Source organism: Artemia franciscana, chromosome 17, assembly GCF_032884065.1.
Source record: "Artemia franciscana chromosome 17, ASM3288406v1, whole genome shotgun sequence".
Classification (NCBI taxonomy): Eukaryota; Metazoa; Arthropoda; class Branchiopoda; order Anostraca; family Artemiidae; genus Artemia; species Artemia franciscana.
In genome coordinates, this window is record NC_088879.1 from 18,277,977 (window position 1) to 18,294,363 (window position 16,387).

At 34.1% G+C, this 16,387-nt stretch overlaps 1 protein-coding gene across 1 annotated transcript; it reads right to left on the reverse strand.

Moving 5' to 3' along the window:
- Positions 1–4,541: 4,541 nt before the first annotated feature.
- On the reverse strand, positions 4,542–14,970 carry LOC136037952 (mitochondrial import inner membrane translocase subunit Tim29-like). The gene is made up of 3 exons (XM_065720836.1): positions 14,748–14,970; positions 10,309–10,410; positions 4,542–5,266 (listed from the first exon to the last, which is right to left on the reverse strand). Exons 1-3 carry the CDS (start codon positions 14,791–14,793, stop codon positions 4,836–4,838), a joined length of 579 nt encoding a protein of 192 aa, XP_065576908.1. The 5' UTR covers positions 14,794–14,970; the 3' UTR covers positions 4,542–4,835.
- Between the last annotated feature and the right edge of the window lie 1,417 nt (positions 14,971–16,387).

Below are 16,387 nucleotides of genomic sequence, written 5' to 3' on the forward strand. Positions count from 1 at the left end.
GCGTGATAGAAGACAGCTATTGAAATAATACATAAAATATGGTGGAGTACATTCGGCGTGATACTTAGCCAAAGGGTTTCACACTCAGATAAACTAGGGACTGAAATTATTTTTGGGTGAATATTACTCTAAGTAAGAAAAAAACAAAACAAACAAGACGTCACCACCTTTTCTTCCGAGTGGTTGATCTGGAGGACGAAATTTAATAAACTGTGTATAATTTGACAAAATAGGGATTTCGGTTAATGGGAATCACTTCTGTAACATCTCTTTGGTTTAATTCCCATACTGCCTTATGTTCGGTAAGCTTGTTTAGACTTTGTTCATTAACATTCAGAAAGTGCGCTATAAAAAATGTCGTCGGTGCAAGTATCTTCCCTAAATGTTCTTGTTATAAAGATAAGCAAAACTTATCAATTAACAGGAGCTTCTCACAGGATGCCATGAAGCCACAGATTAGAAATAGTGCAGCGAAACATGTGTAGCACGAAAAATTTGCAAAGGCAGATCACATAAAAGAGAGAAGATCCTGCTGTTAATGTACTTAAACGCTTACCATGTGTGTATTTTACCTCAGAAAGGGTCAGTCCTGAACCGAAACCATTTCTTAAGAACCTTAAATGAAAAGACTGAGCGAAGTTTGTCTCGCTGGCATTATTCTTTTGCATCATTTAACATTCTCTTGCTATGCTATTGTATGATTAAAAGTCTGGACTGACTCCCCTTCATAGTGTAGCATTTGCAGATATGTAATGATTCAAAGTAAAGGACATGAAATTTGTTTGTGCAAGGTTTTAGTTTTTGATTGTTAGAGCTGCATCGAAAAGTGCTGAAAACCATGTTGCCTGAACAGTTCAGCATTAAACTATGTTACTTTAAACGTAACAATGTTTACAGCAAATTACCATTGTGTCATTATGAACGAGGAGATTATGCATTATAAATTACTATAGATACAAGGGATAATTTATCATCTAAGGCTGTGTTATTAAATGATTTAAAATTTACTTATTCATGTAGCAATTATGGGATACTTGGACAGTGATTAGGGAATCATAATGAATGAGTACTTTTATTTGTTAGATAATGTTAATAGTAGCATTCTTGTTGCACATTTTTATGACAAAAAAGAGGAAGACACCAGTAATAGTGGTTAATTTCTCTACTGAATGGACATGCGATGTCCATTCAGTATACCTATACCTGGGATAGGATCCCAGGTAAAGGTATGATATTATTATTAGGGTACTTTCAATGCCCAGTTTATTATGAACAGCATAGTTGGTATCTTTGTTTAGGCTGTTTTGAAATAGGAAAACACTTAGAGTGGAGGGATCGGGATGAAACTTGGTGGGAAAAATGAGCACAAGTCCTGGATACATGATTGACATAAACGGAACGGATCCGCTGTCTTTGGGGTAGTTGGGGGAGGGGTTAATTCTGAAAAACTGGAAAAAATGAGGTATTTTTAACTTACGAACGGATGATCGGATCTCAATGAAATTTGATATTTAGAAGGATATCGTGTCTCAAACCAATTATTTTAAATCCTGACCGGATCTGGTGACATTGGGGGAAGTTTGGGGTGGAGAAACCTAAAATCATGGAAAACGCTTAGATTGGAGGGATCGGGATGAAACTTGGTGGGGAAAATAATCAGAAGTCTTACATACGTGATTTACATAATTGGAACGGATCCACTCTATTGGGGGGGGGGGTTAATTCTGAAAAATAAGAAAAAATGACGTATTTTTAACTTACGAAGGAGTGATCGGATCTTCATGAAACTTCATATTTAGAAGGACCTCGTAACTCAGATCTCTTATTTTAAATCTCAACCGGATTAAGCGTAATTGGGGGGGCAGTTGGGGGGACCGGAAATCTTAGAAAATACTTAAAGCGGTGAGATCAGGATGAAACTGGATGGGAAGAATAGAAACCTGTCTAAGATACGTGACTGACATAACCGGACCGGATCTGCTCTCTTTGGTGGAATTGGGGGGGGGGGGTAATTTTGAAAATTGAGGTATTTGTAACTTACGAAAGGGTGACCAGATCTTAATGAAATTTGATATTTAGAAGGATCTTGTGCTTTAAAGTTCTAATTTTAAATTCCGACCAGATTGAAATTGATGGAAGATTAGCTCAGATTGAAATTGATGGAAGATCAAGTTCCAGATGGAACTTCAAATCCGCTCCAACTTCCCATTACCTTCATGTTGATCTTATCAACACGATTGGGAAAATTCTTGAAAAGCCTAATTCAAGGCTAAAATTAATTTTCATTGATCTCCAAAAAGCATTTAACCTTGTTGACCCCAATATGTTAGTTGAGAAACATACGTCTGAACTCCATATTAGCTTTTTTCTTGGTGTGAAGTTGGTTACATTCCATTTTTCGAAGAAACCACAAGTGGACAAATATCTGAATCGATTTTCCAATGTTCTTCTTGTCGGCAATCGATTACTTCAAGATATTCTCCTATATGATTAGCACCCTTGTCAAAGGATTGCCTGACATATGGAAATTTGACGATAAACTGATGGTCGTTGAAACCTGCTATAGAAACTTAATGAGTATTTTCAATGTCGTTGCACATGATGCCTCGGACTTAGAATCAGAGTAAAATCTTCTATATCCATTCAAGGTATCCATAAATCTCATTTTCTATGTGTCCTCATTTTCTAAATTACTTTTAAAATCAATTTAAAATTTTGTTCTTTCCAAATTTATAGCTTACACATAGGTATTTTTGTCATATTTAAGCAATTGAACGTAGGCTTGTAAAAGTTAGGTATTTATTTGTATTCTAATTGTTGTTCATTCTTATTAATATGCATATGGCTGATATTTACCCCCTCTACAAAATACAACAATAACTATACAGCTAGGATATAATCTTTTTCTATTTTCTGTTTCTTCCAATGGTCCCCCTCCCATTCAGTCTAGGCCCATTTTAACTTTGTAACACGCACTTGCAATTGATTCGTTGATTTATCTGCAGTACAGCGTAAGATTTGAATCAAGATTGGTAAAAATACAGTCGAGGTGCCCTTCAGAAATTTACACTAGATCAATTGAAAATTTATATTGAAGTCTTTTAGTGCGATAACTAAATGGAGTATGTTGAGCAATGCAGATTATGTGAACTCGGCATATCGCTAAAGAACTTTACGTGCCTCTTTTAGATGTATCCTGGTTTGGTAAGTTGACTACTGATATTGGAAAAGTTATTCTTACATTTAGGTATTTAAAAAAAGGGGGATACTGTAAAGCATAGACAAATCGCCGTAAACCGTACGATCTAGACTTAATTATAAACAAGTTGCCCAAATAAAATTTTAACCGAAGCTACAGTCTCAATTCCTATATTCTCTCATTATCAAAATTTAGACGTGATAAAGAAAACATACACACACAAAAGAAAAGAAAAAGAAACAGGGTCAAAACAGACTCAGCAGTAAAACAAACAATACATCCATTTTAGAAAACCTAACACGGAATAAAAGACTAAAATAAACAATTGCAATACCTATTTCGTTTTTGTTGAAAACAGAAAAAAATCAACTGGAGAAACAGAATAGGATGAACAGAACAGTGACAGTGTTTTTTTGTTTATTACATTTATTTCTGCATTAATGTAAAATGTATATCTTCTCTGTTCAAGTTTGGGTATGTTATTTTTCTTCTTCTCCCTGTTTTAATATATCAGCAAAAGACCAGTATTTTGATATCATTCTATAGCTGTTAGATTTGGAAAAAATTGGACGTTTTCCTACTCTAATAAAGCTGATAATTACAATTATTTCTTTCGTATAAGTCAGTGTTAACTGATCTGTTTACTTTTGTGAGACCTTAAAAACAAAATAAGTGTATGAAATGTCTTACCTTTTCAGAAATGAAAAACTGACGTAATCCGCGCGAAACCAAGATAAAAACTCAAAACCTTATGTTAATTTTCCTAAGAAACCTAGATATTTGTATAATAACTTTATTATTTTAGTGATAAATAGGTCAAGTATATTGCAACACTTCCACTCGATTCCCTTTAAAATATTTACCATATCTTTTTCATCATAGTTCAAGTGGTCAATTCGTCTTCCTGGAACTTAAATGCACCCCTCGCAGAAAACTTAGTTTTCTGCATTATTAGACATAGCGTCCTTTAATCTATGTCGCACGTACTTGTTTAATATGGATGTATTTTTGGCCAGGTTCCAAACTAGGAATTATTTCTAGATTAATGCTAATTTTGGCGGCTTTGGCCTAACTTATTTAAGTTCTAGGGCTTCATTGAACAAGACTTCTCATTTTGAACCTTTTTACTGACTTGCCTAAGTCTTATGATAACCAAACAATATAGGCTGGTGTTGTGTTTCTCTGATGAGCCCTGGTTGATAGAATATTGTCACAGTTTACGCAGATAATAATAAAATGCACGGAAAATTGCTGTAGCTTTCTAAATGCCGCGTTTGGTCCGTAATCCAAAGACTTCAAATTAACCTAGGGCGAAGCCAAATAATCAAAAACAGGCAAAACACAAGGTTTTGATGTTTATTTTCTTCATTGTAAAATAAAATGTGATAAATCCTGGAGCACAAACTGTGACTTCTCATAAGGCCTGGTCCTTTTGACTTTTTGGTGTCACCACTCCCCTCAAAAAAGGGTAGAAAATAAAATCGTGCGCCTCACGACCCTCTTACAATAAATAATATATGAGCAAAATTATTTGTTTTAATCACCAGATACACTTTTGCTTGAGATCTTTTTATTTATAAATAAAAGAAAATGTGTCCATTAGCATTTAATTTTTTGGTCAATGGCAACTACTTTTCTACGAGATCGTGAACCCCCTAGGGTTCACGACCCCCAGGTTGAGAACCGATGTATCAGACCATTCAGCAGGACTAACATCAAAATCTTTCATTTTCTCTTCATATATCCACCATTTCCCCCAAAAACCAATGTCCTCAATCCTGTCATAAAATTTTCTAAGAGAAGGTTTCAAATAACTACACTGGGATTCGTAGAGTCCTACCTCACGGCAAAAATTATCTTTCCACATAAATGACAAGAACAAACAGCTGGTATACCTTATCCTATCATCACTATACAAGCTATTGATGTGATCTACATGTTTTTCAGAGACTGGATTTTTTATAGGCTTGCTAACAAGGACCATAATGTTATTTGCTTCTAAATGTCTTTCTTGAAAGTCTACTTCTTTGGGATTGAGCCAAATTGCTGCAACTGCCAGTCCAATACCTACAAATAAAGCATCATAAAAAAAGGAAATGGATGAAAATTATTAACATTAAAGGGAAAACTGTTTTTGCGGAAATTATCGTTTACTCTCTAAAAATGAAAGTATTACAATCACAACGAATAAAATAAGATTTCTTGATATCACCCTGACGCGGTCAGTTCATATTTCTTTTCTCAAAATGAACACGAAAACAACAAAGAAAAAACAGGCACTGAACATGGAAAAGAAAATCTTAAAGAATACAAAATTTAAACGAAATATAGACAGAAAAAAAAACAGGTAAAAAATACAAAAATGTAATGAATATGGAATGAAATTGAATTGAGCACGGTCATATTCAAAAAAGAAAAAAAATGCTATAGTAGGCTAATAAGTTGTTCATTTTTCTCTTCTGCAGGAAACAAAGGTTTTTGCATACCTTGAGGTTTTGCCTGAGATTAGGGATAAGATGGGGGGAAACGTTTTCTGTGTAAGGATTAAGTGGCGCATTTTTTTTTTTTTTTTTTTTTTTTTTTTTTTTTTTTTTTTTCTTAATGGAGATACAGTCTAAGTTTTCTCTACTCAAAGGTTTCTAACGTAGGTTTTTCAGTAGGAGGAGCTACAGGAATTTACATTCTTAAAATTATGTTGTTGGCATGTTTCAATTACATTGAACTCCACGCTCAAATCGCCAAGGTGCCAATCAGGGAAAACTTATTCAAGTGTATAATAAACAAACAAAAAATAAGAAGAGGTAGTTAAACTTATTAAACAGCTTTAATAGAGAAATTGTAGCATTGGCTAGATGAAGGATAAGGAATATCTGAGGGAAAGGAAAGAAAAAGGAATTAATGACTTAAGGACTGTAATTGTCATTATTGAAGATTTTATGAGACGATTCAGAACTTAAGGTAGAGGAACCACTTGAAATGTCATTGAGGTTACTCATTAAGTTTTTACAAGATTAAGGGGGGCTGCTTTTCTTCATGATTGACTCCAAAATCAAGGACAGTATGGTCACCTCAATGGATTATAGTCAAGTAAAAGTCTTGTCAATTGTGGTGTCCCCCAGAGGTCTGTATTAGGCCCAACTGTTTTCTTAATTTTTGTTAATGATCTGCCTAATATTGTTACAACTGCTTCTAGATTTAGGGATTTAGTCAATCCTGCCTATTCTACATCCAAGATTGATGAGTATTGTTCCAACCAAACAACAACTTACCTCTACAATTAATGCAGCAGTGTCGTAAAATTACCTTAAAATTAAAACTTGGTAGGCGAAATTGGTAAAAAAAAAGAAGGTAATAAAGTACTCCGTAGGAAATATGGAGTAAAATTGGTGTTTTAGAGTTGCCCCTGTAGCTACACGTCCGGCATTTTTTTTAAGCATCACTTTCAGGTTATATCCCTTAGGAAATCTTGCGCGTAGGGTAATACCCCAGCACTTGAATATTGCCTAATTTTGGACATCCATTTTGTAATACTAAAAATAATAATAATAAAAAAATCAAATTTACCATTATTTCGGAGTAAATCCATAACAACATTTTTTTTTTCTACATTTAAATCTAAGACAAATTTTTACCCTATAAGCCTTGCATATTTAAATAGCCGTATTCAGCTACATTTCTCATATCATATACATTTTATTTTTCAATTATTTATTAAAGCACCAAATACAAATAAAAAAGTGGTTTGTAACACTTTAATGACTTTGATTAACAAGGCACTGGATCATAATAGCATGCAAACTTAGCTCCTCTTCTTCAGACTCAGGTTCCGATTCAGGGGACTGTGCCTTTTCGGAAGCCCCCTCCCCCCCCCCCCCAAAAAAAAAAAGCAACAACAAAAGTTCTGGATACAGCCCTGAGAAGTATATGTCAATTTCTACCTTCACACACCCCTCGTCTTTCCCTTAGGACTATTTCTGTATTTATCGGAGGTCGGTAACATTGTAGTCAGTAACGACTCATTTGGTAGCAATTGGTTGAAAAGCAGGTTAAACCTTAGAAAAGGGTACTAGAACTTTTGATTTCCAATTGAATGAGCCCCCTTCAAAGTTTATTCAACCCCCCTTCCACATGAAGTGCCTCTGGGAAAAAATAAATTAACAAATATTACATTGAACAGCTATGGGTCTTTACTAAAGGTAATACTATACGATTGCCTCTGACTTAAACATGAGAGTAGAAACTTCAATTTTCCTTCTAATGAAGACTATTTCTTTCCGGAATTATCAAGGGGAAAAATGGGGAGAACTTCCCAAGGGTGGAGGAGAATCCCACAAGGGGTATTTTCTGGGAGGAAGGGGGGGGTGTTAAACGCTGGCTCCCAGGGGAACAATAGCATGAACACCGGATTTCTCTGAGATGTTAAATTTAAAGTAAAACTGAGGATATTGGTTCTGCTTTGAACCTCGACAATGTTCAAAATCCAGATCATTTAGTCCTTTTTGATAAGACAACTTAATATCTGAAGCAAATGCCTTACCACATTCTTTTAGGAAGACAACTGAAATTGAAAATATCATAAAAAGAGGCCTTGGTTTGAATAGAGATACAGGAGATATTACTATAAACCCAATTTACAACAACTTAACATTGAAGGATTCAAATAAAAATTTTACACCTAAGGCAATCACTAGGAAGAGAATTTCCAATCTAATTGGTGAATAATCTTTCATTTATCACATCTTGGTTTGTTTGATTCAGTCTTTTTCTGCTGTGTTTGAATTACTTGAAAAAGTCAGTTTTCCTTCTTTTTTGAGCACTGAGGATGGCTGGGCAGAAGTCTCTGATGAAACATCTGCTTCTGCCACTTTTGCTTCTTTCTGTCTGCTTTCTGTCTTTCTGTTGCTTGTACCCCTTTCTGTCTTTCACAGCTCACACAACTAACATAATTTTATTTCAGCTAATATTTTAGAATTTCAAAATTATAATTAACTATACTATAAAAGACTTTATTGTTCTGATAGCAAGAGACTGTAATCAGACAGACGGCTTTTTATACCAGGTAATACAGTTGGTAAAACAAAACAAAATCATGCCCAAACCTGTTTCTGGAAGCCTCTTTGCGCTTTTGTGGTGTGCAAATTGCAAGACGTTGTAAAACATGTAAGATACAAGTAAAACACATAAAATGGGCCTGTGAAATTACGTAAAATACCCAATTTTACCATGACCAATTGTACCAGTTATAACACTAGCTTGACCTAAATACAACTAAGTCAAATTTTGTTATCTGTAAAGGTCAAAAATAAAGTTTATAGTATTAATTTAGCGATTAATTGTAAATTAAAACAAGGTTTTCCTTCATATATTTTATAATTATTGTATTTTTCTCTGGTATATCTGTAAATTTTGTGCTGTTTGTCTGAATTGCTTGGTATTTGCCCTTTGATTATTAGCCTAATACATATACTGCAGAATAATGTCATTAGATCATTTTGTGGAGCAGAAAACTGGGAGTCAATCAGGTCAGTGTATATAAAATTGATATAATGCCTACAACTGAATTACATGATTTGTTTACACTGATTTTTATGTATATGTATTGTAATGGGTGCTTTCCAGATTGCTTTGCAGGAATATTTTGTGGAAGGTCAATTTTAGTGTCACAAAACTTGTATAATAGGAAATTTTGAGGTTCCTTGCTCAGTTTCAAGTAAGATTGCTTTTTTCTGTTATACATGGAGTGGTAAGCATAGTAAGAAGCTTAACCAAAGCATTAAGGAACTACTCATTAATGAATTTAAATCTGAGTGACATGTGAGGTTGCTTGGTAAGCATACCTTCAAAAAAGATTGAGATTGAATAGAAATAAAAATGATAATGATGTGATGGCAAAAAAGTATTAACTTATTGAATTGTTTGTACTTATTATTAAATCTACAAATATTTTTGCTTTGGGATCAAGATATTATGCAGTTTTATTGTGTGTGAATTATTTATGTAAGTTTTTTTCACTGTTCAGGTCCCCCCCTCCTTCAACTCCTTATAAAGTATATTTGAAGTTTTTTTTTATGTGTTGTTAGTAGTAGCAAATACTTGTAAGCAACACTTTGTGTGCTATCTATTCATTTTGTTTCTAGTTTTGAAATTAAATTATTGCTACTACTACTGTAGCAAGTTTCTGAGACTATTAAGTCATCATCAAATTTCTTAGTACAGAAACATTCTTTTTAGAAGTTATTAATACATGAAAAAGGAAAGAGCTAGCAGGGTTTTTGGGGCATGCCAATGTGGACTGGGGTGGGACTGGAATAATGATTCAGATGTTTGACAGCCTACAACCAATTGTTCAAGGAACAAGTCAACATGATTTTGTCAGCCAATCTTTGTACTATTATATTCTGATTGACAAGGTCAAATATGTTTGGAGATAAATTGAAATTAGACTAAGCAAATTATATAGTTTTTCCATTGAGTTAACAAGGAATCCCAATTAATGAAGTCCCAACAGAGTTGACGAGGTAATAAAAATTGAACATTGATTTAGAGATCCCCCAATTGCCTCTGGCAAATAAAAGGTAGGATTTTTCCTTAAGTTACTCTGCAAGAAGTATTTATTACAGTTCAGTGATCCATGATTTGGAGAAATGGAGCAAGAAGCTTCAAAGCCTAGCTTTCTGTCTGTCTTTTTAAGGGGATTTTCACAATTTGTCTTCATAATATGGTGTAAGATTACATGTTGTAGATTTATTTTGGTTCAACCTCTTTTCCTCTGAACCAAATATATTAGCAGTACGTTAGAACTCACTATAGTCAAACAGCTGACAGACTTGGGGGTATGACTATCCGATAGGCTTTGTAAAATATAAAATGCTAAATATAAATATAAAATGACCCACCCCATAAAACATTAGATATTTATAATCTACTAGGAAATTATGTAAATTTTACCTGAAAAGGCTCTGCAGAGCAGGCGCTTACTTTATTAGATATTTACTAGTCACACATGATTGTGGATAACTTGAATAGTATTTACTGCAATTTCTGGCTTCCTAGCAAAAGGAAAACTTACTATGGATAACCATGTAAAAACAAAATTGACATATACTTACCAGTGAAGTATTTTGACGCTTTGGCTGGCTTAGTTCTAATGTTATTGACAGTATCAACAGCTACTTCTTTATAATCATTAATTACATCAGTCCAAAATCGCTCTAGAATAGAAGGGCAGAGTCTCTGTTAACAGATTTGATTTTTTCTTTTATTTCATTGACAACAACAATCTTCTCTAACTCTTATGCTATTCTAAGAATATTTGAAATATATTGTAAAAACACTTCTTAAATAGAGACTGTAAGACTTTCTTGTTATTGGATGTATGATTTATTTACTATGCATTGAATCTCTTCTTGGTACAGCCTTGGAGATGTTTTTGTTTGTATGAATTAACTCATGTTAAATAACAAGTATCAGGTGTAAATAAGATGGTAAACAAAGCCAAAAGGATTTGGAAAGAGTAGTTGGTGTTATGAGCTTGGCTGGTGTTGGTAGCTTTGCTTAGACGTGAGTAAAAATAAACTGGTCCTATTCAGTCTCATAATGTAAACTTACTGGTTTCTATAGCATGACATAGAGTCTCCCTGTAATAATTTAAATATTCTGGAACATTTTGTTTGCTCACATATTAGTTATTAAATAGTTTATTTTGATATCTTAAATTCTTACTTCAGTATAAAGAATATGCAAAGATTCTACTTATATTACAAGTCATAAGACTCTTTTGATTTTCTTTTAAAACAATTAAAACCAAAAACCATAATTCTTTTAAAAATAAAACCTTTGCTCTTTTTTTAATCCTTGTGTTGCATTTACTTTATCGCAAGTATTAGGTACAGGTTATTTCTAGCACTTCTTCTTATACTTATTCATCTTCTTTTATATATTTATTAACCAACATAGTTTGATGTCTGCAGGCTACTCTAACTCTTGTTAATTCTCCAGACTCTGTTTAAACTGGTTACAAGACTAACAATATCTATAGATAAAAAAGAATCCTCCCTCTGCACTTCTTTCATCATGCTTTCTTTGGAGATGGGGGTTTTCTTATCTAACTGTTTAATGATGTCCTTTGAAAATTGTGTATGACTAAAAATCTTTTAAATTACCAAAATCACATCACAATTTTCTATGCAACTGTCTAGACCTTTACTGTATTGTAAAATAGCACTTCATCAAAATGTTCATTGCATCTCTCCATAAAAAACTATGATATTTGTTACTGATCAAGATAGAGGCACATTATGGGTCTGGGGGACAACTGATACCATGAAAATAACTTTATACCTCATTAAATTCAGGTGAAAAGCATATTTTAAGTAAGGTTTCTACTTTAAACAGATTCTAACCAACAATCCCTTAAGATTGTAAATAGTCCTAGATTATTGAAAAAAAAAAGGCATACTGACTGGCTGCATTCTAAGACTGTTCTAGGCATTAGAGGGAGATGACTGAGATGCTTTCAAACTGGAAGCATCTCAAAAATTCAATTAGTAGAAAGTTACTATCAACATAAACTATCTGGTATTGTTCTGACCATAAAAAAAAGCTTAAGCTTCTGTGTCAAGTGCTCTGTCAATTTGTGAAAAAAAAAGTAATTTTTGGCAGTCTTATATTGAATTGCATAATTGCAAAAATAAGCCAAAACAGTCACAAAGACAACTGCAGAAAATGATAAATGGTCCATGAACACAAGAGCAAGAAATAGGGTTACTAAGCTTCTTAGAGCCCATTATGAAGAGCTTGAGACATTATTATTCAATCTAATACTATATCACCAGAAATACCTTGGAAATATATAAATAGAAATAAACCAAACCTGGCACCCTCTATTTCAACATTCACACATCCATCTACACTATCAACAACTGTTAATGATTTTGAGCAGGACCATATTTTTAATGAAAAGCCATAAGAAAGGCATCAATTTATATACTTACTTTTACCCTAGTTAAATTATGTTTTTGGCCACAAATTTAGGTAAATTTGGGGTTATTTATATAACTGACCTACAAATAAGGTGAGCATACCACTCAATGCCTTTTGTTGTGCTCTTTCAAAACACAATAATCACTTTATTTGGAAATTAAATTTTAAGCCCTTTAAGGACCTTCAAATATGATACATTTTTTCTCAAATTTTAGATACTGCTTACAGAGTGATTAGGATCACTTTTGTTTATACTGGTTTACCTGTAGTAAACTGAATTGACTGTGACAAAAATAAGAACCAGAAAAATCAGAAATATTTGATTTGGGCTATATATTTGCAACAAGAGGATGAGAGATGAGTATAGTGGAGCTGAAGTTGAAGTGTGTTAACAATAATTATTGTTCATATAATAAAGCAAGGGTGGTTCTTTTTAACCCTTTTATCCAGGATAGCTAAGAATAACAGATGAATGTATTATCCTGAGGGTCTGTAATGGGCTGAGAATAAAATTTCTGAGCATAAGTAATTAGTATATTTGGAAAGAGCTTCAAAAAAGACATCAAGTGGTATGTTTGTACATTGGTAATATTAACTGCCACAACTTTACCCTCAAACATCACAGGGAGCTATTTGAAGCTTTGTTAAAAGCTAGTTTTCATACCTTAGTTCACTTTCTTCCTAGCTAAGTTATGTAAATATGTATAACAAACATTTCAATTATTTTATACCTCTTCTGTAAGATAGATAAAATCAAAGAATAATATATATATTAACAGAATGGCAGCAGCAGCTGTGGTGATTCTTGAACACTGCTTGAATATATCTACTAGGTTTCCAAATGACACATTCATCCTTACAGCTGAGCTAAAGGCTATATTTCAAGCTCTAAAAGCAATAATAAAAAGCCTCCTGAATTCTAAGGTGATTTTGTTCTTAGACTCTAAGTCTGTCTTACAGCTCATCAGCCAGGTCTGTAGGTCAGCCATAGACTCTGACAAAGAAAGTCTAACAAAATTAACATGGAGTAGGTCTATTCAAGAAAGAAACATCTAGCTTTTGTTTACATTAAATGCCAAGTCATCAAGGTATTGAAGACAACAAGGTAGCCAATTCACTTTCAAATAAAGCAGCTCACATCCACATAGACCCAATATTAAAATCAAAACTCTATGCAACATAATTTGGAGAAGAATTTCCAAGAAGAATCTAGCATAGCTGGTACTCATTTTCTCATCACAGAAAGAAAATGCCCTATACTACCAAATTCAAAATGATACATCAAACCTGAGGAACAAAGTATATTACTATTTACTAGAAAAAAGGAAGCTTGTAGTAGTTTACTAGAGAAAAAGAAGCTACTGAAAATATAGCTGGACACAAATGAACTACTTAACATCAAGCTGCCAAATAATGAAAAAAAGAATACTATTCTAGTAGATCATTATATTTTTAAGATGGAATAATATACTTTAGCATGGTTAAAATGACCTGGACACCCACATCAGTTTGGCTAATTGTAAGTATTTTACAAATAAGATTATTTCAAACAAATAAATCATCATAAAAATGTTGTATGAAGCCAAAAGGAGATAGATTTTAGACTCCATCAATCCTTTTTCTGAAGAAAAAGAAGCAAATATATTTCCTACATTTTAGAGAAAAAATTATTATGGCTTAAAATTCTAGGCTACTCAAATAACACAAAACAAAGAAAAAACAGGAACTGATGGTAAGACAACCAATACTGGGACACTTTGATCACTCTGCCTATTTTGGGACAGAATCTTTGATTGGATTACAACATGTCCAATACTGGGACAAAAGACTTTAATCTTGGACATCCAATCTATACATTTTTCTGGGTTGCTTCCAAAAAACCTGTTGTCTTTTGTCCCAGTATTGGACATGCTGCAATCCAACCAAAGATTCTGTCCCAGAATAGGCAGAGTGATTGAAGTGTCCCAATACTGGTTGTCTTACCCTAAGTGAAAATTGAGGTAAAATTTTGTTTTGTTAAACTTTCAATTAGTGTCTACCTGTCAAGTAGGGAACTTTCTAAGACTTAGAAACCAGAAGAGGGTTAACACAGAAGCTTGGCAATACCTTGCCAAAGTATGTTGTTGGCCTTGGATTCATTACTGAGTTTTATTTTCTAAACCATACCCCTTTCTAAGATAGCAAACAGTAGCTAAACTAAAATTTTACCATATAAACCTAGCCCAAATCCAAAACATCAAAAGTTTTACTATTTCTTCTCAAGCTGAGCCCATAACAAATATCCATGGGGGTCCATAAGCTGAATTTTAGGAGTGAGCTTGCCTGGTCTAACTGACACTTCCAATGTTGCATAATAGAAATTTTAAAATAAAAATATAAGGCAGCATCATTCAGCCAGGGGAGCCCCTTCCCCTTGTGTGTGCACATGCAAATATCCTTGGCTTGTAGACCTAGGTTACAATTTAAACCACAACTTTCATAATCTGTGCTTAATTTTCAAGAGTGTCTACTTAGCTTTGACTTTAGCATATAAAAACATACACATAAAAAGCAAAGCATAGCATACTCAATTTTACAATGCTATTTGAGCCAAATAAAGCCAAACGATTCATTTCTCTTCTGTTTCTTCCCGTCTCCAGTTGGCGGTAGTGCTACCATTCGATCTACATTGTACAATAGCGTCGGTTGTGCCAAAGGTAAAAGTTTTGCGGTATCCTTCCAACCGAAATGAAGTAAAATTTAATGCCTGTAATACACCGATGTCATTCCTAACTTAACAGATATCTCAGTTTTTAAATTGAATCTTTTCTTCTTCTTGGAATGCCAAGCCTTTGGAGTTCACTTTGGTCCTCTTTTGGCTTCACGACGATTTTCAATCTTCATGTGTTGATGGGCCAAGAATAAGTCTTGCTACTCTTGTGCCATATATAGATATTAATTAATTTTATTGGAATTTTTATAAATATCATAAAATTAAAGTGTTTTTATCAAGTGATGCATTTTATTCCGAAATCTACACAAAAAAGAGGGAAAATACCAAAGAAAGGAAAAGTGACACCCCTGGACTTAAGATCAAAAACTATGGAAAAATGCACAGCTTAATGGTAAATTTAAAAGTTGTTTGATCAATCTCTGGGATTCCCAATCGTTTGTTAGTTCGTCAAGATTCTCTGTTTTCTTGAGAAAAAAAATAACACAGAGCACTGGATACTGGAATATCAATTTTTTCTGTTCTAAATCGAATTAGAAATAAACCGATCACTTTTTCTTTTCTGGGATTTTTTTCAGAAAAATAGTGAATGCTGTCATTTCTGCCCAATTTTTTCGGACCTTGTGATCACTCTCAATTTTTTTGGACATTTGCTGCTCTTATAGTAGCAAAATGTGCTACTAACAATCTCAGGGGCGGATCCAGGGGGGGGGGGGGGGGGCGATCGCCCCCCTAGACGGGCTGTAATTTTTTTACTGTACTTACGGAAGTCTGCATTAACGCATGTTCTAACTACTGTAACTAGACTATAAAACCTTTTTACATTACGTTCATTCCACAGCTTTGCCACTATCAAGCTAGCCTTGAGTATTTTTTGTCACCTCATAGCATAGCAACAATTCACCCGGTAAATTTTAGCTAGTTCTCGCCTTCCTGTTCAATGTAAACATTGGAAGTGGGTGGGGTTGCGCAATGCAACCGGATCTGAAGTGTCAAAACGAACATTTCGTTCCAGTGTATAATGAAATTTGAATGTGTATGTGTCACGAGGATTTTCGTCGTTTAAACGATATTGATGTCGGGAAAACGCGGACAAAAGACGCTTGACAGCTTTGTCATTTCAAAGTCTCGCAGAATGGATAGTGTAACTGTAACTGCAAGTAGCTCTTCAATTAGTTCTGTTGGAAGTGGCGAACACGGGCAAATTCCTAACACTTTGCAATACTCTGTTAACCCCGTTAGCGTTCAGAGTGATCATCCAGCAACACCCCCGCCCCCTACTCTGTTTCCGGAAAACGATATTGGGATCCACATCGGTACAATATATGGATTCTGAAGAGGCCATGGAAACTCCCGATTGATGCCAAATGCCATATTCTGTTCATTTAAAGCGGGGGAAAGACGAAAAAAGGTACTTGAGCGAGTCTCAGTTGCAGAGTTTCCACTGGCCTGTATATTCTGCTGCCCAGAAAGGCCTTTTTTGCAAATACTGCTCC